We start from the raw sequence: 26,110 nt of genomic DNA, 5'->3' as shown, positions 1-26,110 counted from the left end.
AAGTGCTTACTATGTGCCACCACTGTTCTAAGCGCTGGGTAAATACAAGATAATAAGGTTGTCCCACGTGGGACTCACAGTCTTAATCCCAATTTTGCAGAAGAGATAACTGAGGCACAGAGAAGTTAAGTGACTTGTCCAAGGTCACAGAGCAGAAAAGTGGTGGAGCCAGAATTAGAACCCACGTCCTCTGACTCCCAAGCCTGTGCTCTTTCCATTGCCGCGCTCCTTAACCTCCATCACTCCCACCAGTCCTCACCAGTAGCCCCTCCCTTTATTGCCTCCTATTAAGTATCTTTCTGAGAATTTCAACAAGATCATATCTTGGCAGGATTCATTACCAAGAAGATTAATGCGACTGTCTTGATCTTCAAGCAGACCAGCGTTTACATGTTTATTCTCCAGCCAAATGATAGTGAGCCCAAGATGTAGTAGAAAACCTGAATGACTTGAGAGTCCATTGCGTTGAAAAGTTCAAATATGAGAAAATCTCCTATCTAAAGAGAAGCACCGTGGTCTAGTGGATTGACCAAGGGCCTGAGAATCAGGAGGATCTAGGTTCTAAACCCCGCCCCACCACTTGTCTGCTGGGTGTCCATGGGCAAGTCACTTCACTTCTCTGAGCCTCAGTTTACCTCATCAGTAAAATGGGGGTTAAGACTGTGAGCCCCATGGGGGACAGGAACTATGTCCAACCAGAATATCTTGTATCTGTCATAGTGCTTTTTACAGTGTCCGGCAAATAAGAAGTGCTTAACAAGTGCCATTTAAAAAAAAAATTGTGTTTTATATATACACATCCACACTATACATGTAATCCAATCTTGAATGAATATAAACTATCCAGTGGTGAGGTTATACCAGAAGGCTTTCTTTCTGGTAGTTTCATCAGCAAAATTAAACTGTGAGGAACAAGGTCTGAGCTTTCATTTTCAGTGTCATGTCTTCCAGGAGCCTTTTCTTTCCTTTTTCTGAAGCTGCATTTTCTTCCCCTGTCAGATATTGAATATATTGAAATTCGGTCGGATGCAGATGAGAATGTATCAGCTTCTGACAAAAGGCGAAGTTATAACTATCGAGTAGTAATGATAAAAGGAGATACTGCCTTGGATATGCGAGGAAGATGCAGTGCCGGGCAAAAGGTATGTGACTAAGAGTGAATTATTAAACCACACTTGGTGAAAATGATTGTTTTTTTGGCAAGAGGGAGCGTAATGCAGTAGTTGTTCACAGATCTAGGAATCAAAAAGTGGAAGAGTAGCTCCCGTAAGGAGTTGTTCTGCAATTTGGGGGTATACTACAAGAAATGTATTGTTACCCAATAGAATGTGTAAGCATCTTAAATTGTTAGAATCATACTTAGCAAGACAACTTGTGGCTGTGTGTGGAAATCCTGCTAATTACAAAGCAGGAGTATCTAGAAAATGCTTAAATTCAAGTAAAAGAATTGTTTCTTCTGTCTTCGGACACTCTTGGGAAGTGGTCGTAAGAGAATAGAAAAATGGAAGGAACTTCCACAGGTCTTCTGTTCCAACCTCTCTTCTAGGTCAAACTAAATCTCCTTCATCTTTTGCACACATCTGTTATCAAGGAGAACAACTGATCAGCATTGTCCTCATAAAAGCTTGTGTATCTGAAGACAGATATCGCATCACTCAGTAATCAGTCAACCAGTGAGCTTGTACTATGTGCAGAGCATAGTAGTAAGCATTTACAAGAGTAGAGTTCAATAGAGAATGTAATCAGTTCTGTAGTCCTTTTAAACTTTTTTTTAAAATGTTTTTCATTACGTGCTTATAATGTGCCTGGCACTGCATTAAACACTGAGGTTCATACAGGCTAATCAGGTTGGACACAGTCCATTTCCCACAAGAGGCTCACAGTCTTAATCCCCATTTTACAAATGAGGTAAGGCACAGAGAAGTTAAGCAACTTGCCCAAGGTCTCAAGGCAGACACCTGGCAGAGCCGAGATTAGAACCCGCATCCTTCAGACTCCCAGGCCCGTGCTGTATCCATTTAGGCTAGACTGTTTCTTGTGTTACCCATTGTCCTTCCCATTAAATCATTTTTGTTACTTTTCTCTCCACTTTCAACTCGTCTCTTCAGTGTGTAGTCATGACACAAACTGGTCACCCTTCTGTCATAAGAGGCCGACTGGAGAAAGGAGCAGCCAAAAGATTACCTTCTAACTATTGATTTTTGTACTTCTAAAATGGCACATCAGTGGTATTTTGCGTTTTTTTTAGTAATGGACCGAAATTGCTGACTGACAGTGAGCTTGTGATTGATTGCGAGTCAATCAGTGTGTCGTATTTATTGAGCGCTTAGTGTGTGCAGAGCATTACAAGCACTTGGGAGAGTACACTATAACAGATTTGGTAGACTTGTTCCCTGCCCACAACAAACTTTCAGTCTAGAGGGGGAGACGGACATTAATATAAATAAATAAATTAGGGATGTGTACATAAGTGCTGTGGGGCTGGGACAGGGGCTTTGAAGAAGGGGAGAGTAACTGTCTGTCAGATATGAAGAGGGTGGGTTTTCCAGGCCAGAGGCAGGACAAGGGCAAGAGGTCAGTGGCGAGATAGACAAGATCGAGGTCCAGTGAGACGGTTGGCATTAGAGGAGTGAAGTGTTGACCTCAGGTCTTCTTGCTGAACCTCCACCTAACCAGTCTTTCCCCTTCCTGCCCTTCTGAGATGATGGAGTTGGTTTATTCTCCACAACTGTATCACTTTGGTAGGACCATTTTTCTAATTTACTTGGATTCTCTTCCTGTCTTCACCTATGGTTCTGGCAACTAGACACACGCCTGAAGAATCCAATAGTTCCTTGGCATTCGCGGGTGTTTTGGGTCCATTTTTTTGGTCGTGGTGGGCTCCAGCCCCTATTCTCTCCTTGATTGTCCCCAACCACAGGCTCACCTCCTCAGAGGCTTGTTGGCCCGCTCCTCCTTCCCTTCCCCTACACTCTCTTCTCCCTCCTTCCACCCCGACATAGAGCCTGGGCAGCCTTGAGTTGGTGGTTGCCCCAAATGCAACCGCTGTCGGGAGCAGGTGGCGTTCACAATTTCACGTTGGTCACCGGGGTTTCACCAACCAATCCCCCACAAATATCGAGGGACTCCTGGGTACACAGTTCCTGCCGCATACCATAAGAAGTGAACAGGAGTAAGGCCTAATGGAAAAAGCACGGGCCTGGGAGTCAGAGGATCAGAGTTCTAGATCCCGGTTCTGCCAGTTGCCTGCTGTGTGACCCCAAGCAACTCGATGAACTTCTCTTTGCTTCAGTTTTCTCATCTGTAAAATGGGGGCGGAATAAGTGTTCTCCCTCTTATTTAGATTGTGAGGCCCAGGGCTCCCACTTGGTGTCCAATCAGTCATCTTTATTGAGCCCTTACTAAGTACAAAGCCCATAGTAAGCGCTCGGGAGAGCACAGTGCGAAATAATTAGCAGACTTGTTCCCTGCCCATAACAAGCTGTCTAGAGGGGGAGCTAGACATTAATATGAATGAATAGGTAATTTATAATATAAATTGTTTTGTATCTACCTCAATCCTTAGTGCAGTGCTTAGTACATTCCACAAGTATTACTGGTATTATTTAAAATAAGGCAGCATTCACCATTTCTTACCATAAAAATGTAAAACTGCTGCAGCCTTATAAAAGCCCTCACCATCATAATCTCCGATTTTCCCACTTTTGGCTCCGTGTCTGTCTCTGGTGAAGATCTTAGCACAAGAGCTAGAGGAATCGAAACTTCTTAGGAGGAAACATCAGAAATGCCTTTGCTATTAGACTCTATTAAGATAGTTTCACCAGTCATGGAAGCACTGATTCCCCTCAGTTTCTTAGGACAGAATAGAAAAGATCAGGTCAAATTGCAGGGATTTAGGTTAACCACAAGTGAGAGCTCCCTGTTTTAGTGGTGAGTCAGTGAAATGGGTTCCTTTAGGAGACTGAGGAATCCTCTTCCTTGATTTTTTTTAAAGAAAAAACACAAACTGCTTACCTGCCCAAGATGGCTAGTGAGTGGCACTAATTTAAGGTGAGGTACTCTCACCTCTTAAATCCTTTCCAGTCTTTATTTGGGTCATTCTGTGATAAACTGTAACATTCCTCATAGATATGCTTTTCAGGGACTATCTTTTCAATGTTTTCCTTCCAAGCACAGTCTTAAACTTTGTACACTCATGTGATAAACTAAGGCATGGGTAATTTTTCATTTATTTATATTAATGTCTGTCTTCCCTTATAGACTGTAAACTCCTTGTGGACACAGGGAACAACTCAGTTATATTGTACTCTCTCAAGTGCTTAGTGAAGTGCTCTGCACCTAATAAATGCTCAATAAATGCCATCCATTGATTTTAGGATGGGAAATAATTACAAACTTTTTAAAAAAATCTTTAAAATATCCAATCTGTCATTTTTAAAACCACTTTTACAGCACTGCATGCCATTTAGGCATGTGATGGTGGTCTTTCAGGGTAACAGAGTGAAGCTGAGTCAGAAATGGGAATCAGTCAGTTGTATTTATTGAGAACCTCTGTGTTCAGACCCCTGAACAAAGCACTTGAGAGTACAGTGAATTTAGAAGGCACCATCCCTGCCCTCAAGGAGCTTACAGTCTTCTGGGAGAGACAGGCATAAAATAATTTACAGATTGAATATGAAAAAAAAGAAATGAATATGTAAATGTGTCAGTCAGTCATATTTATTGAGCCCTTACTGTGTGCAGAACACTGTACTAAGCGCTTGGGAGAGTATAGTATAGCAAAATAACAGACACATTCCCTGCCCACCAATGAGTTTGCGGTCTAGAGAGAGTGAGTGTGTATGTTTGTTTGCGTGTGTGTGTGTAGTTTCCCTTCATATTCGAGGAAGACACCACTGATGAAATGCACCTATAAGAGCATATGTGTTTGCAAGGGGTAATGCAGTATCCGCAGTCCTGGCCACATTGTTCAGCAAAAAAGTAGTTGAGTTGTCATGCTTGATGTTTGCAAGACCTGGCTCTGTTTTCTCTTTTGCCTCCTTATCTCTGCTTCCAAAGCAAGCTTTGGCTCAAAGAGACCCACTTCCTTCTTAACAGCCTTGTTCCATGCTGGTTTGTCCTCAACAGTTGACTCTCAGTTTTCAGCTGACTCCTCTCTCTCATTCAACCCACTTATTCAGTCTATCGCTAAATCCTGTCGGTTCAACTTCCACAACATCGCTAAAATCCATCCAAACTACTACCACATAAATCCAAGCACTTATCCTGTCCCACCTTGATTACTGACCTCCCTGCCTCCTGTCTCTCCCCACTTCAGTCCATACTTCACTCTGCTGCCCAGATCATTTTTCTACAAAAAAGTTCAGTCCATGTTTCCCCACTCATCAAGAACCTCCATTGGTTGCCCACCCACCCCGAGGTCAAAAACTCCTCACCCTGACGTCAAAACTCCTTTTGTTCATATGGACAAATCCCAGAATAGCGTGGCTGACCCGACCTGTGGGCTTCACTTAATTCACCAAATATTTTGCCTTCTGGACCCAATGCTGGGCCAGCCCTAAAACAACGTTATTTTCTTTTTGATTCTTATTCCATTGGTTAAAGCACTCAGTCACCTTTCCCCCTCCTACCTTAACTTGCTACCCTCGTACCACAACTCAGTCTGCACACTTTGCTCCTCTAATGCCAACTTACCGACAGGACCTCGATCTCATCTATCTCACCGCCCACCTCTTACCCAATGTCCTGCCTCTGGCCTGGAATGACCTCCCTCTTCATAGCCGATAGAAAGTTACTCCCCCTCACATTTAAAGCCTTAATGAAGGCACATCTCCTCCAAGAGGCCTTCCCTGACTAAGCCCTCTTTTCCTCTTCTTCCACGCCCTTCTGCATCACCCTGAGTTGCTCCTTTTATTCATCCCTCCTCCCAGCCCCACAGTACATATGTACATATCTGTAATTCATGTATTTATATTAATGCCCCTCTCCCATTCTAGACTGTAAGCTCGTTGTGGGCAGGGAATGTCTCTTCTGTTGTGCTCTCCCAAGCACTTAGTACGTGCTCTGCACACAGTTAAGTGCCCAATAAATACAATTGATTGATTGGTTGATAGGACTCAAAGATGAGCCGACATACAAGGTAGGGAAAAAAGCAGTCGAGAAAAAGCCTGGGGGAGAGGAAACCTCAGCTCTCTTCTGTGGGCATAATGACAGGGATGTGTGTGTGTGTGTTGTGGGTCGGGGTAACTAGTGGGCTGAAAAATTATATCTCACCACAAAATAGATTAGCCATAGTGGAAGACCAAGCTATACATCGGGTGTGGTTGTTGCTCATGTCCCCTAAGATTTAATTCTCTTTTAAATTTGAAAAGACTCTCTTCTATTTGGAACAGATGATTTTTCCTCGTTTTCTTAAACTCATAATGTGACCGCTTCCAGGGATCTCAAATAAAATCCCTAACCAGTCTACTCTTAGCCCTTACCTGCTCAAAAGTGCCCAAAGAGTCTGTAAGAAAAGGAAAGCCTAGCAAGTTGGGCTCCAGGAGCTCCACTTTCACCCTACAAGACTCAGAAAATGCTGGAAATGCTCCTATCTCTCCTCTCTACCCCAACTAAGGCTGACTTTTTAGTTCCTTTCATTAACTACATACCTTGGAGTAGAAAAGTGCAAGCCATCTCTAATTCTGACCCGAGTCTCCTTTTTTTTTTTTCCTCCCTCTAGGTGCTAGCTTCCCTCATTATTCGCCTGGCGTTGGCAGAAACATTCTGTCTGAACTGTGGTATTCTTGCCTTGGATGAACCAACGACTAATCTGGATCGAGAAAACATTGAGTCTCTCGCACATGCTCTGGTTGAGTAAGTATCTTTTAAATTTCCTGGGGCAGATTGGTGGTGGGAGAATTTTCCTCTTCTAAATCGAGTCGGCCCCGGGACTTCGGTCAAAAATAGCCTATAGCGAACCCAGCATTCAGCAGACAAGGAAAGCCAGAAGAGTTTACTGTAGGACTCTGCGTGGTTCCCCCTGTAGACTGTAAGCTCACTGTGGGCAAGGACCATGTCTACTAACTCTGTTGTATTGGACTCTCCCAATCTAACAATCAGTGGTATTTATTAAGCGCGTACTGTGTGCAGAGCACTGTACTAAACGCTTGGGAGAGCACAGTCCAACAGAATTAGTAGTCATGTTCCTGCCCACTGTGAGCTGCAGTCTATAGGGTAGAGGGGGTGTCAGACATTAATCAAGCACTCAGTATAGGGCTCTGCACATGGTAGGCGCTCAACAAATACCATTGATGGTGATGAGGATCTCCGATGATTGCCAAGAGGCAACGGGGAAGAGGAGGGGTGCCTCCGTGGTGTGCGGCAGTAGAGAGGGGTGACCAGACTGGGAGGAGGTGAAAAGAAGAGAAAGCCAATCCTCCTTCCAGCCTCTCCTCCCTGCATCTCCTGTCAACACTGGTTTTTTCCCTGGCACTTTGGGACCTCTGGCTGTTGGTTGATGGTTAGAAACTCCTGGCATGGGAATTGATTGATTGAACAAATGAATTATAGTAGGGTGGGGGGAAGGAAGGGAGGAAACCGAATCTGCACACTGAACAGACTTGTTGAGCATTGTGTGAGCTCTACCACTTGAAACTGCATGGCCTAGTGGAAAGAGCACGGGCCTAGGAGTCAGAGGACCTGGGTTCTAATCCTGGATCTGCCAGTTGCTTGCTGTGTGACCTTGGGCAAGTCACTTCTCTGTGCCTCAGCTTCCTCCACTGTAAAATGGGGGGTTCAATACCTGTGCTCTCTTACTTAAGACTGTGAGCCCCCATATGGAACAGGGACTGCGTCTGTACCTACCCTAGTGTTTAGAATGGTGTTTGACCCATAGTAAGTGCTTTACAAGTACCTTAAAAGAAACAAAATGGACAATGCTGTTGTGTAGTCCCCTGGTTCCTCTGGGGGCCAGGCTCTCAGCTGGAGAGGAAGGAGTGTTGGGAGCAGGGTCCACAAACCTCCCCGGGACAGGGAAAAGAGGGACGTGGGGGGACACAAGAGCTGTAGCTAGAATTAAATGTCTCCTCCTGTGTGACCTCGGGCAAGTCCCTTGACTTCTCTGTGCTTCCATTCCCTCCTCTGTAAAATGGGGGTTCAGTCCAGCGCTTAGAACAGTGCTTTGCTCATAGTAAGCGCTTAACAAATACCATCATTATTGTTATTATTACCTCTTCTCCTCCTACTTTGACTCTGAGCCCCATGTGGGACAGGGACTGTATCTGATCCGATTACGTTGTATTTACCCCAGCACTTAAAACGGTGCTTGGCACAGAGTAAGTGCTTAACAAATACCACAATTACCTTTATTATCGTTATTATTCCAGCCCTGAGTTTAGTAGTAATATTTATTGAGCACCCACTTGATGGGGTGCACTGTGCTAGGTCCTTGGGAAGTACAGAATAAAGAAATGACAGGTTCCCTATCTGTGAGGAGCTTACCATCTAACAGGGAAAGCAATAGGCTGTGAGCCTGTTGTGGGCAGGGATTGTCTCTCTATTGCGGTATTGGACTTTCCAAGCGCTTAGTACAACGCTCTGCACACAGTAAGCGTTCAATAAATACGATTGAAGGAATGAATGAATGTGGTTTTAGAGAGGAAGGTGTGAGTGTCTCAACAGGGAGATCCCTCCTTGCCCCCGCTCAAAACTCTGGTGGTGGGAGGGGATTGTAAATAATTGGCCTGGGGTCTCCCAGAGTCCCCAAAACCATCCAAGAAGAAGAACCCTTACAGGGAGATGACAGTGGCCAATGGGAAGAAAGTGCCTCTTTGAGTAGAAGTACATGGAAAGTTCTCGTTATCTTCCCCCACTGCTTAGCTTAGCATGGTCCATTGCACATGGTAAGCATTTAATAAATATCACCAAAAAAATGAAGAGTTAGGAGAGTGAGAGGCAGAATCGCAAGCTTGGTGTGGGCAGGGAATGTGTCTGTTGTTGTGTCGTACTCTCCCAAGCGCTTAAAACAGTGCTTTGCACATAGTCAGCACTCCATAAATATGATGGAATGAATGAATGAATGAATGAAATAGCCACCAGGGAAGACAGAGAGCAAGCCACACGGTAAGACCGGAATGGCAGCTTCCACTTAGGCTCAGGGATCAAGGGACTGGTTCTCACCACAGAGAACATTATCTTCAAATCCTAAGGGCAGCAGAATGTATGAATCTAGTTCGATAGATATTAGAGATGGGGAGGAAGAGGGTGAGGGAGGGAGAGAGGTAGAAGGGGGGCAGAAGAAGAGAGGGAGAAGGAGAGAGAGAGAGAAAATGTGAATTTTGCGCCAAATAAGAACTAATTTTGATTCTTCACATTCTAGCCCCTGGCTTGTTTGGATGTATCAGTGAACAAATCAAATACGCTTCTGATGGCGATGGTATTTTCCATGTGTGGGAGGGGTGCGCCTCGTCACCAGCACTCTGTTACGTGTGCTCATTCACCCCACACACACACCACTGCCACCACCACGTCCAGGCAAGGACCCGGCAGGGTGGCAGGTTTTGGGTGGCAATGGAACTCCTGACGTGCCGGTTACCCTGGCGGGCTGCGAGCCCAGGGTAGACCTGCCTTGAGCCGAGCCAAGTCGGTTAACTTTAGCTTCTCGGTAGAGTGGGGAACCTCGTCAGGGAGCTGAGTAAAGCAGTGGTTAGAGGAGAAAAATCCTTCAAGTCCCATCTCATGCTTACATCTCTCTCAGCCCCGCAGATAAGTACCCCAAATTTTCCCAGCCTGCCCACTCAGCCTTTGTGTGTCATAGCAATTATGCATCAGCCAGAAAAAAGCCTACCTGGAAATTGGCCCAAATCAGCTTAAAAACATCTGTCCGGGCCTCCGCTCTTATCTCTGCCTGCCATGGCTCAGTTTCTTTCGAGGGCATTTTGAACCTGGGGCCCCAGGAGGGCAGGGGGACTCATTCAGGCAGGAGAAAGAGTGATGAAAAGTGAAAGTCCCTTCCCCTCTCTACTCAGGAAATAGAGGGTGTGGGGCTACCCCGGAGGGGACCCTGGCTTTGAATTTGAACCTTGAGATGGGGACAACAAGTTGGGGAGATTTTTTCACACGGAGGCCTAACGGAGAAGAGGTCAAAGCTGATCATTTCCAGTGAAATGCTCAATTTGTGTTATGGGCAGGGAATGTGTCTGCTAATTCTGTTGTACTCACCCAAGCACTTGGTACAGTGCTCTGCACATTGTAAGCACTCAGTAAATGCCATTGATCGATGGATTGATTTATCTCTTTTAGGATAATAAAATGCCGTTCACAGCAGCGCAACTTTCAGCTTCTTGTCATCACCCACGACGAAGATTTTGTGGAGCTCTTGGGTCGTTCTGAGTACGTGGAGAAATTTTACAGGATCAAAAAAAACATCGACCAGTGTTCAGAGATTGTGAAATGCAGTGTCAGTTCCTTGGGCTCGTATGTCCATTAGAATTTTCTGGAACCAGTTTCCCTTGGTGAGAGACTACTTTTTTTCTCACAGTTGCTCGATATTTGCCCTTACCAACGATACTTTGCTTAGAGTTCAGGCATCTCATCTGTTTTTCAACCTAGTCTGGTAACACAAAGATTACGCAGTCATGTGAGGCTTTGTAGCTAACTTTTTTGAATGTCAGCTTTTTGTATGTAATAAATTCCATTGTGATTTGGATGGCCCATGTCTTTATTTCCCATGTTATATTGGACCACAGGAGGTGGTCTTTGAGGAAACTTGGAATTTCACAGGCTCAGGTCTTTTTTTAATACACTAAGAAAACATAGGAGAAAAAGCATCTGCGGGGGATGTTATTACACAAGATTTAACGTAGAAACAAACCAATCCAGTGCTGATGCAGTGGAAGGCCGTGGGAACCAAAGCTGTCACTACAGGATACGTGACAATGTGGGTGCACCCCCCGGCTTCCTCCCTCCCCTAGTTAAAAAAAAAATCCCAGTAGAGAGATTGAACCCTTACTGCGCGCAAAGCACTGTACTAAGCACTTGAGAGAGTGCAATATAACAATAAGCAGACACATTCCCTGCCCACAATGAGCTTACAGTCTAGAGGAAGTAGGGTTGGTGAGAAACCAGCTTTAACTCCTGCTTGGAATGGCTTTAGGGCAGTCACTGATGGCACCCGAAGATACAAGACATCGAGACACGATGTCCCCCGAAGCTAAGGCGGTGACGACACTGGCTCTTCTGCAGAAGTCTGCTGAGTTCACCTGAATCTAGAGTGCTCCCCCAGGGGAACCCTTGCCCCCTTCCACCTGCCCCAGCACTACCCTTTTCCCCCTCCTAGGTCCTGGTGAACATGGGCGCCACCTTTGAGCCGTGAAGGGCCGCAGGTCATTCATTCATTCAGTCAGTCATTTACTGAGCACTTACTGTATGCAGAGCACTGAACTAAGTGCTTGGAAAGTACAATTCGGCAACAAATAGAGACAATCTCTTGCCCGCATCGGGCTCACAGTCTAGAAGGGGGATGTTCCCTAGGAGGAAGGAGTCTGGGCACTGAAAATCCCAATCATGAAGGTGTTTGGTGCCGAATCTGTTCTAGACAGGGGATAGGCCAGCTGAAAACCAGGTGAATGGCTTAGTGGGTCCTGCTTTTGTCACACCAGCCCTGTGCTCAAGGTGGGAGGGAACCATCTCTGGTCACAGGGAAGGAGCGATGAGCCTGTTCCGCCCTCCTTCCTTCCACTGCCCAGGTGCAAGAATCACGGACGTGGACCCCAAGCGTGGGGTCACGCTGGCTGCCCCTCCTCACCTCCTCCCTGCCACTTCCTTCCCCTGTCCCAAAATAGTGCTTGGGGATTACTGCATGTGGCCTCAGCCTACACCCGGAGCATCAGTGGCAAGGAAATGCCACACTGTGGGCCACCAGAGCAGGGGCGGGGGCAGATCCCACCCAAGACTTCACTTCCTTGTGTTTTAACCCAAAGTCTAAGGACTTATGGACTCATAATCTCATTATGATACCTAGTCCAAACATCGACAAGAATTTGGGCCTTGGAGGCCAAGGGCGTAGATTTCAGAGGTGTGGAGAAAGACCAAATTTCAGCCTGGATTCAGCGTGGATTAGGGAGGAAAACGGTGCATGCTTACAACAGACCAGTGATAACGAGAGAGGTGAGAAGCGAGACGAAGAAGCGACAGCTCTGAAGGCACTCGTGCTTGCTCTCCATCCTCCCCAACTAGTCTCCTCCACCACATGTCCCATTCCTGCCTAGGCCCTGGATCCTCCCAGACCCATGTTGGTAGCTACTTCCTTAACTCTCCTTGGAGTTGCAGTGGGCGGAAAGAACACAGAGCCCTGAAAGTGATGTTGATTTTGTAGCTTCCCAGAGCCCTCTGCTCCAAGAACAAGGGAGAGTAACAGACCAGCCATCCTCCGATTGCCTTTCTTTGGTGGGGGTGGCGTGGCCTAGTGCAAAGAAAATGAACCAGCGCTTAGAACAGTGCTTTGCACATAGTAAGCGCTTAACAAATGCCATTATTATTATAAACCCTGCCTGCTGGGAGATCTTGGACAAGTCTCTTTTACCACCTTGGACCTCAGTTTCCTGTAAAATGAGGAAATAAGTTTCTAACTCTCCCTGTTGGATCGAGTCCTGGGAAGCCAGGGACTGATTATCTTGAATCTATTCCAGTGCTTTGCATAGTGTTTGGTCCATAGTAAGTCTTTAATAAGTACCACAATTATTTAGAATTGAAGTTCCTCTAGGGCCAAGACCTTGCCTAATTCCCCCCCGGGCCTAGTGCACTGCAATCGCCACAGCGATACTGCTGCACTAACCCACAAGAAGCCAATTGGCTGAGATCCCTCCCATCAAGCAATTGATGCTATTTATTGAGGACTTACTGTGAGCAGAGCACTGTACTAAGCACTAGGGAGACTACAAATACAGTTACTCTAAGCGGGCCTGCGTTTAGGTGAGATCTACTTAATGCCCAAGTTACTTGTGGTTACAAGACCAGTTGTTCACCTCTCTCAGCCGGGCACTCTGTAATGTAATTCAGGTCAGCGTCTTTTAGTGCCATTATTTTCCTTGGAACATGTTTCAAGTGTCTTGCTGGGTGTTGAGGAAGGCTCTGAGGTGGTACAGAACTGTAGAGAACTGTTGGTAAACTGAACTCTTCCTAAACTGAACTGTTCAAGTGTCCTAGAAGCTCTGACAGCGTTTCTTGCTGGAAATGGGCTTTTTTCCAGTCTCGTTCATTTATGCAATTGTGTGCAAATCACTGCACTAAGCATTTGGAAGAGTACAATATAACAGACATGTTCCTGCCCACAGTGAGCTCACAGTCTAGAGGGCCTGGCAAGGCATGGCATGCCATGGCCTACTAGAGTATGGGCCTGGGAGTCAAAGGACCTGGGTTCTAATTCCAGCCCTGCCAAATGCTTGCTGTGTGACCTTAGGCAAGTCATTTCACTTCTCTGTGCCTCAGTTCTCCTGTTCTGTCTCCTACTTAGACTGTGAGACCCATGTGGGACCAGGACTGTCCAACAAATTATCTTCTGATTGCTTACAACAGTGTTTGACACGTAGGGAGCACTTTACAAATGCCGTAAAAAAATGTTCCCTTTGTCTGTGGTTTGCCTATAATTTTTCTCTTTTTTCCATGTCCATTTTCCCCTGCCTAGCTTGGAAGCCCCTTATGAAACAAGGATAATACCCAAAATTTGTGCTTTTGAATTCATCCCAGTGCTTAGTACAGTGCTCAGCACCTAGTAAGCATCTCCAAGTGTCCATCTTCAAAATAGAAAGCAGAAACAGTTTCCCTGAATACCCCTGCTGGACTCCGGCTCCCGGCCCAGAGTGAGGTGAGCGGAGCCAGAGATAGCTGGGGGAGTTTTGCTCGTGTTTGGCAGTCACAACTGAGAATATGATGGGGATTGGCTTTGGATCCCTGGCCTATCAGTCCATGCGACCCTGCCAGTCAGATTGACCTCATGCAGGGCTGAAGCCCATCTGTGGTATTCACTAAGCGCTTATTTCACTGTACTAAGCACTGGGGTGGATACAAGCAAATCGTGTTGGACACAGTCCCTATCCCACATGGCATTCACAGTCTTAATCCCCATTTTACGGATAAAGGGAACTAAGGCACAGAGAAGGTCATCCTGTTTACTGCTTCTGGGCCTATGTCAGGAATGTAATGATTGCCCAAACAGACAAGAAAAGCGTTCTTCTCATAGTTTGAGGCAGCGATGCCTAGTGGATAGAGCGTGGGCCTAGGAGTCAGAGGGACCTGCATCCTAGTCCCCACTCCACCACTTGACTGCTGTGTGACCTTGGACAAATCACTTCACTTTGCTACCGCCAAATTACTATCACCAAATGAGGGTGCTGATGAAAGACATAGTATTCTAGCTCTTTTCATTCTAATATGCTGTTTTGAGACTATTTAAATTTATTCTCCAATACCAGTTTAGTGAATATATTTCCTAGAGCATTGTCTATTCGATTGCTGTCCATTTTGGCTAAACGTTATTAGTGGGAAGCAACACGGGCCCGAGAGTCAGGACCTGGGTACTAATCCCTGCTCTGCTACTTGTCTGTTCTGGGACCTTGGGCAGGAGGAGCAGCATGGCTTAGTGGAAAGAGCACAGGCTTGGGAGTCAGAGGATGTGTGTTCTAATCCCAGCTCTGCCACCCATCTGCTATGTGACCTTGGGCAAACCACTTAACTTCTCTGTGCCTCAGTGAGCTTATCTGTAAAATGGGGATTAAGACTGTGAGCCTCATGTGGGATAACCTGATTACCTTGTATCTACCCCAGTGCTTAAAGCAGTGCTTGGCACATAGTAAGCACTTAACAAATACCATAATACCATTCTATTATATTATTATTATTATACTATAATAACAATTATGGTATTTGTTAAGTGCTTACAATAATAATAATAATATAGTAGTGTATAATAATAAATCGTATAATATAATAATATATTATATAATATATTATATAATTATGGTATTTGTTAAGTGCTTACTATAATAATAATATAAATCATTTCACTTCTCTGGGCCTCAATTACCTCATCTGTAAAATGGGAATTAAGCCACACTTGGGACATGAGTTGTGTCCAACCTGATTGGCTTGCATCTAGCCCAGCATTTAGTACCGTGCCTGGCACGGAGTATGTACTTAACAAATACCATTAAAAAAAATTGGGGCTTTGCAATTAGCGGAGCTCCTAACTACCAGGCTTCCTATGTTCTGAATAGAAAGTCCTCATTTAGGTTACCCGCCGCCACACTGAATCCCTCCGCTTGCTCATGCCTTGAGGCGGCCACCTCTCTGGCCATCCATAGCCAGCCTCCCCTCTGGCCGTCGATAGCCGGCCCACTCTGGCTCGCTGCAGCCCCGCCTCTGCGCGAGGGAGGTCTTCCAAAGTGGGCGCCGGGTAGGGGAAAGAGGCGACACAGGCGGGGACTCCATCACCCCGGCAACAGGGCCGTGTTTGTCTCTGTGCATTTGGCGGTGCTACAGGGTAAAACTCGGCTCAGTCATGATTGTCACTTTGCACCTTTATCTGCACATCAGTGTGCTCCCCATCGGACTTCCCCCGCCCACTGCACACCAGGAAGATTCCCCGTGCAACCTCACCCGGAGCCCATGAGTATCTCCAGCATCCGTCCTTGGCTCTACCGCCATTCACCTTTGACCTCACCAGTGTTCACCGTCAGCCCCACAGCGTTCACCCCCATACACCATCGGCCTGGCCAGTGTTCCCCATTGGCCCAGCCACCATTTACCTTTGGCATTCACCACTGGTCCTCCCAGTGTTTACCATAGGCCCAGTCCCTTTGGCTTAGTACAGTGCTCTGCACACAGTAACTGCTCAGTAAATGTGACTGATTGATTGATTGGCCCTTTCTGCATTCTCCATTGCTCTGGCCAGTGCTTACCGTCGGCCTCTTCAGTGTTCACTGCTGGCCCCACCACTGTTCACCATTGATGCCTCTAGCATTCACCCTTCCCATTCACCATTGACCTCACCAGTGTTCACCATTGACCCTGGCACAACTTTCTTTTAGAGCAGTTCCTCTTTAGCTTCAGCCCTTCAGTGTTTTTTTTTCCTTTTCTAACAGTATTTGTTAAGCGCTCACTATTGCCAGGCACTGTACTAAGTGCTGGGGTCGATACAAAATACTGGGTTGGATACAGTTCATGTCTCGCATGGCGAACCATATAGAGCACCGGCCTGGGAGTCAGGAAGTCGTGGGTTCTAATGCTAGCTCTGGCACTTGTTTGCTGTGTGACTTTGGGCAAGTCGCTTGATTTCTCAGGCCTCAGTTACCTCATCTATAAAATGGGGATTGAGACTGAAAGCCCTAGGTGACACAGGGACTGTGTCCAACCTGGTTTGCTTGTAACCACCCCAGTGCTTAGTATAGCGCCTGGCACGTAGTAAGTGCTTAACAAATACCACATAGGGTTCATAGTCTTAATCCCCATTTTACAGATGAGATAACAGGTACAGAGATAGTAAATGGCTGGCCCACAGTCACACAGTTCAGTTCAAGTACAACAGCCAAATCAGTATTTGTAGAGTGCCTACTTCATGCAGAACAGTGTTGACGAGACCTCACCCTCAGGTGTACATTGGGCATCCATCAGACAATTATTTATTTAGTGTTCTGAGCACTTGGGAGAGTATGATACTATAGAGTTAGCAGATGGGATCCCCAAGCTCGAGGAGTTTGCAATCTAGCTGAGACTGATACTACAAGAGCACAGGCTTTGGAGTCAGAGGTCGTGGGTTCAAATCCCGGCTCCACCAGCTGTGTGACTTCAGGCAAGTCACTTAACTTCTCTGTGCCTCAGTTACCTCATCTGTAAAATGGGTATTGACTGTGAGCCCCACATGGGACAACCTGATCACCTCGTAACCTCCCCAGTGCTTAGAACAGTGCTTTGTACATAGTAAGCGCTTAATGAATGCTATTATTATTATTATTATTATTATTATTACAATAAATTACAGGTAGGAGAAAATAAAAGAGTACACATTAAGTGCTCTAGGCCTTCTGAATACTTAACTTCCTAGATGGCGCAGGAAATGTCGAGATCATCATCATCATCATCATCATCAATCGTATTTATTGAGCACTTACTATGTGCAGAGCACTGTACTAAGTGCTTGGGAAGTACAAATTGGCAACATATACAGTCCCTACCCAACAGTGGGCTCACAGTCTAAAAGGGGGAGACAGAGAACAAAATCAAGCATACTAACAAAATAAAATAAATAGAATAGATACGTACAAGTAAAATAAATAAATAAATAAATAGAGTAATAAATATGTACAAACATATACATATATACAGGTGCTGTGGGAAAGGGAAGGAGGTAAGATGGGGGGGATGGAGAGGGGGACGAGGGGGAGAGGAAGGAAGGGGCTCAGTCTGGGAAGGCCTTCTGGAGGAGGTGAGCTCTCAGTAGGGCCTTGAAGGGAGGAAGAGAGCTAGCTTGGCGGATGGGCAGAGGGAGGGCATTCCAGGCCAGGGGGATGACGTGGGCCGGGGGTCGATGGCGGGACAGGGGAGAACGAGGTATGGTGAGGAGATTAGCGGCGGAGGAGCGGAGCGTGCAGGGTGGGCTGTAGAAGGAGAGAAGGGAGGTGAGGTAGGAGGGGGCGAGGTGATGGAGAGCCTTGAAGCCCAGGGTGAGGAGTTTCTGGCACTTCTCTGTGCCTCAGTTACTTCATCTGTAAAACAGGGATTAAGACTGTGAGCCCCAAGTGGGACAGGGATGGTGTCCAACCTGATTTCCTTGTATCCACCCCAGCGCTTAGTACAGTGCCTGGCACATAGTCAGCACTTAACAAATACCACAATTATTATAATAATTATTATCATTATTATATCTGCTGTGTGATCTTGGGCAAGTCACTTGATTTCTCTGGGCCTGGGTTACCTCATCTGTAAATGAGGATAAGAATTTGAGCCTCATGGGACAGGGACTGTGTTAACTGAGCAGTGTACTGAGCACCTAGTGAATGCAGAGCGCTGTACAGTGCACTGAGGTCCTGTTGAATGTAGATTTCTGGGTGGTGTACTGAGCCCCTATTGGATGTAGAATACTAGTGGGTAGAGCACGGGCCTGGGAGTCAGAAGGTCATGAGTTCTAATCCCAGATCCACCACTTGTCTGCTTTGTGACCTCGGACAAGTCACTTCACTTCTCTGGGCCTCAGTTCCCTCATCTGTAAAATGGGCATTAAGACTGAGCCCTATGTGAGACACGGACTGTGTCCAACCTGACTAATTTGTATCTACCCCAGTACTTAGAACAGTGCTTGGCAAATAGTAAGCGCTTAACAAGTACCATCATTATTATAATTATTATTATTATTACAGAACTTTGTATTAAGCACTTGAGACCTATAAGACAGAAATAACAAACTCCAATTTCTGCCCTCAAGGAGTTTAAAACCTAATGGTAGCAGCGTTCCAGGCAGGGGAAATGGTGCGACCAGAGGAGGGGATTTAAATAATAATAATAATAACGGTATTTGTTAAGCGCTTACTATGTGCAAAGCACTGTTCTAAGCTCTGTGGGGCATACAAGGTGATCAGGTTGTCCCACGTGGGGCTCACAGTCTTAATCCCCATTTTACAGATGAGGTAACTGAGGCTCAGAGAAGTTAAGTGACTTGCCCAAGGTCACACAGCAGACATGTGGCAGAGCCTGCATTCGAACCCATGACCTCTGACTCCCAAGCCCGGACTCTTTCCATTGAGCCACTCTGCTTCACAACCCAGGGCAGCTGCAGCGCACACCCCACCTTCCCTGGGGACCTCCAGACTCAGGGGACCTGGGCCCGGGCCTCATCTCCCAGAATCCCTCTGGCCTGAGGTAGCCCCTCTGTACTGCGAGACTCTCCCGGGCCCAAGTTTGCAGAGATGCTGCGGGGGTGAGGGAGACGCCCCAGCCACTGGCACAGCTGATGAGGTTGCCCGGCAGACAGGCTGCCAAACTCGGCCGAACCCCTCTCCAGCTCAGGGAGAAATGGAGCTTCAAATAAAACTTCTCCACATTTGTACCCAACGGATGATCATCAGTAGAGGGTACGTTTCCTTTGCGTAGGTAAATTTTGAGGTTTCTAAATCTAGGAGATTAGCCAATCTCCTCATCTGGTGGACTGGTGGGTGATCCCTCAAAGGTAGCATCCATGAGTCAGTGTGTGGGGGTGGGTTTTCAGACCCCACCCAGACTTCCAAGAACCCTTCTGGTGTCTAAGGGGGTTCCTCCTCCTGATGGCAGCGATCAGATTCTAAAGATCTGAAAGATGAGAAAATTCCTTCTAGGGGACGGGCTCTTCTGGAGGGGCTTCCTTGCCCGTGGAGGAGCCGGGGACCCCTAATCCAACCTTATTCTGGGGAAGGGGCTGACTGGAGGGTCAGGAGAGGGGGCTCCAGAGCCCCTTCTTAGATTGTGAGCCCCTTGAAGGCCAGGGACTGTGTCTGATTCCCACCTCTGAATACTTCCCCAGAGCATAGTTCAGTGCTTGACACAAAGCAAGTGCTTAATAAATGATAATAATAAGGATGGCATTTGTTAAGTGCTTACTATGTGCAAAGCACTGTTCTAAGTGGGGAGGATCCACTGGGGAGGATACAGGGTGATCAGATTGTCCCACGTGGGGCTCACAGTCTTCATCCCCATTTTACAGATGAGGTAACTGAGGCACAGAGAAGTTAAGTGACTTGCCCAAAATCACACAGCTGACAATTGGCAAAGTCGGGATTTGAAGCCACGACCACTGACTCTCAAGCCCGGGCTCTTTCCAGTGAGCCCCGCTGCTTCTCTTATATACAACAAAAGTGCTGTGGGGCAGGGAGAGGGTGCTAGAGCCAAAGGACGGCGCTGAGGAAGAAGGGGGCTTAGTCTGGAAAGGGCTCTTGGAGGAGTCCAGCCTTCAATACAGATTTAAAGGTGGGGGAAGTGTGATTGACAGATTTGAGGGAGGGAGGGCATTTCAGACCACTGGTATACTATTACTACTACAATTTGCTGTATTTATTGAGCACCTACCAAGTGCCACCACAGTGCAGTGTACTCGTGATTGGGAGGTACTGCCAAAGCACAACACACGTTCCCTTCCATCAATTCTACCCCATCCACCTTTCCCTTCCCTTCTCGCCTTATCGATTGACCTCTTCCCTCTTCCTTCCCTGATCTCCATCTTGGACGGTTCACTTTACAATGGCTCCTTTCCCACTGCTTTCAAGCATGTCCATGTAGTCTAACAAAAAAAAAAAAACCCTGCCACAGTACCCTCCAGTTATTTCCCTATCTCCCTCCTAACATTCCTTTCCATGCTTCCTGCCTCCACTTTCCTCCTCCTCCAATTCGCTCCTTGACCCCTTCCAATCTGGCTTCCTCCCCCTCCATGCCTTGGAAATAGCCCTTTTTAAGGTCATCAGTGACCTCCTTCTTGCCAAATCCAATGGCCACTACTCCATTCTAATTCTCCTTGACCTTCCTGTCAACCTTCGATGCTATCGACCTCCCCCCTCTCCTAGAAACACTATCTAATCTTGGCTTCATTGACACTGTACTCTTCTGATTCTCCTATTTCCCTGACTGCTCCTTATCAGTCTCTTTCACAGTCTCCTCTGCTGCCTCCCACACCCTAACTGTGGGGAGTCCCTCAAGGCTCAGTTCTGGGTCCCCTTCTAATTCTTCCTTGGAAAACTCATTCACTCCCACTGCTTCAACTACCATCTCTTCGCAGATGATTCCCAAATCTATATCTCCAGCTCTGACCTTTCCTTCTCTGTGGTCTTGCATTTCTTCCTTCCTTCGGGACATCTGCATTTAGATATTGTGCTTAAACTTCAAACTTGACGTGTTCAAAACAGAACTCTTCATCTTCTCACCCTGCCTCCTCCCTGAGTCTCCTATCACTGTAGACACAGTACCACCATCATCCCTGTCTCACAGGCCCTAACCATGGAATTACCCTTGACTCATCTTTCTCGTTCAACCCACACATGCGATGTCACCAAACCCTGTCAGTTCTATCAATCAATTAGTTGTATTTACTGAGCACTTCCAGTGTGTAGAACACTGTATAAGAGCTTGGGAGAGTACAATATAACAGAGTTGGTAGACATATTCCTTGTCCACAGTGAGATTACAGTCTAGAGGGGGCTTACAGTCTACACTCACAACTTCTCTAGAATCTGTCCTTTCCTCTCCTTCCACACTGATACCACACTGATCCAAGCACTCATCATTTCCAGCCTTGACTATTGCATAAGCCCTCTTGCTGACCTCCCCCCTCGTGTCTCACTCCACTCCAACCCATATTTCATTCTGCTGCCCAGATCATTTCTCTGAAAACCATTCAGCCTCTATCTCCCCACTCCTCAAGAAACCTCCATGGTTGCCCACCCACCTCTGCATCAACCAGTCCTTATCCTCGGCTTTAAGGCACTCAAAAACCTCTCTCCCACCTACTTAACCTCGCTGATCTTCTGCTATAACCCAGCCCTCCCCTCTGTCAACCAACTTGCTGTACCTCAATCTCGTCTATCCTGACACCGACCCCTTAGTCACATTCTCGGTCACGTAAGAAGCAGTGTGGCTCAGTGGAAAGGGCCCGGGCTTTGGAGTCAGAGGTCATGGCTTCAAAGCCTGGCTATGCCACTTGTCAGCTGTGTGACTTTGGGCAAGTCACTCAACTTCTCTGTGCCTCAGTGACCTCACCTGTAAAATGGGGATGAAGACTGTGAGCCCCCCATGGGACAACCTGATCACCTTGAAACCTCCCCAGTACTTAGAACAGTGTTCTGCACATAGTAGGTGCTTAATAAATGCCATTATTATTATTATTATTATTATTATTATTTATTATTATTATTCTCCTCTGGGCCTGGAACTCCCTTCCCCTTTATATCTGACATAGCCCCCTCTAGACTATAAGCTCATTGTGGGCAGAGAATGCATCTACCAAATCTGTTGTATTTTACTTTCCAGATCATTTGGTACAGTGCCCTGCCCACAGGAAGCACTCAATACATATGATTGATTGATTGATTGATGATTGATTCTTATGAACACATGTATCCCCCATGGGACCTTCCCCAATTAATTTTTATTCTCCTCAAGGTATATTATCCTCAACTACCACTTTAGTGCTTTTGTGTCACCTATGCTCTTACATACTCACAAACTCCCTTAGCACTTACATGCACACCTTACATACCCTATTTAAGCATTAATTCTTACACATATCCCCTTTCTTTCCTCCTTTCTGTAAATTATTTTAGTATCCATTTCCCAACTAGATTGTCAACTCCTTAAAGACAGGGATTATATCTACTAACTCTATTGTACTCACTAAAGCACTTAATAAAGGGTTCTGTCTGCCGCAGGTGCTCAATGCAAAAAATGGGTTCTGCAAGGGATTGACCGATCAATCAATAATCAATTTATTTATGGTGGTGTTTGTGGCATTTGTTTAGCTCTTACTAAGTACTAAGCTCTGGGGTAGAAATAAGCAAATCGGGTTGGGCACAGTCCCTGGCCCAGATGGGGCTCACAGTCTTAATCCCTATTTTACAGATGTGGTAACTGAGGTGCAGAGAAGTAAAATGACTTGCCCAAGGTCACACAGTGGAAAAGTAGCAGATCCAGAGAAGTGAAGTGATTTGCCCAAGGTCAAACTGCAGACAAGTGGCAGAGCTAGGATTAGAACCCAGATCCTTCTGACACCCAGGTCTGTGCTCTAGCCACTTAGACAATGCTGCTACTGTGCAGATCACTGTACTAACTGCTTGGGAAAGTACAGTACAGCAGAGTTGTACTCCCTACCCACAAGGAGTTTAGAGTCTACAGGGGATGCAGGCTTTAAAATTGATTAAGGGTAGGGAAAATAGTAGGGCATTTAGAGATATTCCTAAGTATTGTGGGGCTGTGGTGACTATCAAAGTGATTAAGGGCTACACAGTCAAGTTCATAGTTGATGCAGAGTGGAGGGTGGATAGGGGAAACAGAGGGATTAGTCTGGGAAGGCCTCTTAGAGGAGTTTGGATTTTAGGCAGGCTTTGAAGGTAGGGAAAGCAGTTTTCTCTTGGATGTGAAGGCGGAGGGAATTCCAGGCAGGGGGAAAGATGGGGAATAGTAATAATAAGAATAATAATAATAAATAATACTGATGGCATTTGTTAAGCACTTACTATGTGCAAAGCACTGTTCTAAGTATAATGGGATTAAGTTGTCCCACGTGGGGCTCACAGTCTTAATCCCCATTTTACAGATGAGGTAACAGGCTCAGAGAAGTTAAGTGACTTTCCCAAGGTCACAAAGCAGACATGTGGCGGAGCCGGAATTCAAACCCATGACTTCTTGGCTCTTTCCACTGAGCCAAGAGGGCAGAGGCAGGAGACAAGAACAAGGAACAGTGAGTAGGTCAGCTTGAGAGGTGCGAAAAAGGTGAGATGGAGTGTAGTGGGAGGATAGAGTAGAAACAGTGCTCCAGTGCTTAGAACAGTGCTTTGCAAAAAGTAAGCGCTTAATAAATGCTATCATAAAAGTAGGATGGAGGGAGATCGAATGCCTTAAAGTCAATGAGTTTCTGCTTGATGTGGAGAAGATTTTGAGTGGGGAAAAGAATGCAGAATGTTGTTTCAGAATCAATCAACAGGAGTATTTGTTGAGTGAGAGCATGGAAAGTTCAATATGATCTGAGCAGAAGAGTAGAGTATGGACAGGAGAGGGAGGGAAACTGGAGACAGGGAGGTCAGCAAGGAGGCTGATGTCACTCCAAGATATAAGTGCCTAGACCAGGGTGGAGACTGGATGAAGAAGAGGGGAGGACCCAGGGAATGTTGTGAGGTAGAAATGATGGAATTTGGTAACAGACTGACTATGGATTTAGCCCTTAATGGGGAGATAGCTGAAGTTGAACCTCGCATGCTTGTATACACAAGTGCTGAGGGAAGATAGAAATCAATAAATAAGGACAAGAAACAGCTGAGGAAGAATTGGGCTATCGATCATTAGTCGAGGAAGGCTTGTTGGAGGAGGTGGGATTTTACGTGGGCTTTGACAGTAGATAAGGGCAGAGGCCTAGAGGAGATTGGGGTGGGAGAGGCGGGAGGGGAGGGAATCCCTGGCTCTGAGGAGGACAGTGTGAGCAATGGGTTGGATTGGAGCAGTTAGTGAAAAGCAAGAGGGAAGGCAGGCTCCCCGAGGGCCCTGAGCCCTGGTTTCTACCCCCTAATGAAAAGCAGGTTGTCCATCTTGAAGGTAGGGGGATGGATCAGTTGAACTCTTGAGGTCCCTTTCAGCTGGAGAGTCCTGAGAACTCTTCGTGCCAATTTCTATCACTCTCAAAGTGGTTATGTGCTCTGCCCAAAGTCTTCCATGGCCTCTCCTCATTGCCTCCCAATCCCATCCAGGGGAAGTTCAAGATCACTGGTTGCCACATGGGCACTGGATCTAAGTAGGAGGGAAAGCAGGTTTTGAATCCCCATTTCACAAGTGAGGAATCTGAGACCCAGAGAAGTAAAGTGATCTTCCTAAGGTCAAATGGCAGGCAAGTGGTGGAGTTGGGTTGTATATATGTATATATGTTTGTACATATTTATTACTCTATTTATTTATTTTACTTGTACATATCTATTCTATTTATTTTATTTTGTTAGTATGTTTGGTTTTGTTCTCTGTCTCCCCCTTTTAGACTGTGAGCCCACTGTTGGGTAGGGACTGTCTCTATATGTTGCCAACTTGTACTTCCCAAGCGCTTAGTACAGTGCTCTGCACACAGTAAGCGCTCAATAAATACGATTGATAGATTGATTGATTGATTGATTGATTAATTGATTGATTTGGAACCCAGGTCCTCTGACTCCCAGGCCCATACTCTTTCTACAGGGCCATGCTGCTTCCCATGATTGACTGAGTGATTGATTGACTGGGGAGGTGGTTGTAAGCCTGGGCAAACAGGGTCTGAGTTGGATTCTACAGGGCAGTCAGAGGGGAGACTCTCGGGGAGAGTCCTCAGAGGCCAGCCTCAGGACATCGGAAAGACCCAGGAGAACTGCTGCAGGCCCAGGGGGTTTGGGTTTTGTTTCATGTTTTTTCTATGATATTTGTTAAGCACTTACTATGTGCCAGGTACTGTACTAAGCAATGGGGTAGATACAAGCTAATCAGGTTGGACACAGTCTATGCCCTGCATGGCGTTCATAATCTTCATCCCCATTTTACAGATGAGGTAACTGAGGCCCAGAGAAGTTAGGTAATAATAATAATAACGATAATTATAAATAATTGTGGTATTTGTGAAGCACTTACTATGTACCAAGCACTGTAGTAAGCACTGAAGTGGATACAGTCAAATTGGCTTGGAAACAGCCCCCGTCTCACATGGGGCTCACAATCTTGATCCCCATTTTGCAGATGAGGCAACTGAGGCCCAGAGAAGTTAAGTAATAATAATAATAATAATAATAATAGTAATAATGAATAATTGTGGTATTTGTTAAGCGCTTACTATGTTCCAGGCACTGTACTAAGCACAGGGGTGGATACAAGCAAATTGGCTTGGACACAGCCCCTGTCCCACATGGGCCTCATTGTCTTCATGCCCATTTTATAGATGAGGTAAATGAGGCCCAGAGAAGTGAGCCCGAAGTCCCCCAACAGAAAAGTGTTGGGGCTGGGATTAGTACCCAGGTCTTTCTGACTTCCGGGCCCATGTTCTATCCACTAGGCCACAGTGCTTCTCGTGGTTCCACCCAAGTAGTGGAGCTTTGACGCAATCTTTGACCCAGAGGAAGCCTGACCCCAAAGCGACCCAACGTGACGGTACGACCGCTCCCTCCCTCCCCCGCCCCATATTTATCCAGTCCCCTCCCAGGAGGATAACCATAGATGGAGTCAGAAAGGGTTGAAACCCCACTAGGCCCCTGGCGGTCCATGGGAAGGATGCTGGGGGGAAACAGCCAGAACTTAATCTCTTAAACCATTAAAACCCCAAGATATCCTCTCAAAATAAGCAAATACTAAAAAGGGCTGCCGGGGGAAATTTGTGAAAGGCTTGTATGAAAATGAAGGGAAATAA

General features: G+C 46.2%; 1 protein-coding gene across 1 annotated transcript in view; it reads left to right on the top strand.

The window, feature by feature from the left end:
- RAD50 (RAD50 double strand break repair protein) overlaps positions 1 to 10,687 on the top strand; it is a 58,444-nt gene extending 47,757 nt beyond the window's left edge. Inside the window, exons 24-26 of the mRNA XM_038772548.1 lie at positions 1,000 to 1,142; positions 6,722 to 6,855; positions 10,282 to 10,687. Coding sequence (XP_038628476.1) covers positions 1,000 to 1,142; positions 6,722 to 6,855; positions 10,282 to 10,468 — 464 coding nt within the window. The 3' untranslated portion in view covers positions 10,469 to 10,687. The remainder of the gene's footprint in view (positions 1 to 999; positions 1,143 to 6,721; positions 6,856 to 10,281) is intronic.
- The last annotated feature ends 15,423 nt before the right edge of the window (positions 10,688 to 26,110 follow it).

This window comes from Tachyglossus aculeatus, chromosome X1 (genome assembly GCF_015852505.1).
Source record: "Tachyglossus aculeatus isolate mTacAcu1 chromosome X1, mTacAcu1.pri, whole genome shotgun sequence".
Lineage (NCBI taxonomy): Eukaryota > Metazoa > Chordata > Mammalia > Monotremata > Tachyglossidae > Tachyglossus > Tachyglossus aculeatus.
Note: the sequence above shows the minus strand (reverse complement) of the source record. Positions and strands in the feature narration are given on the sequence as shown.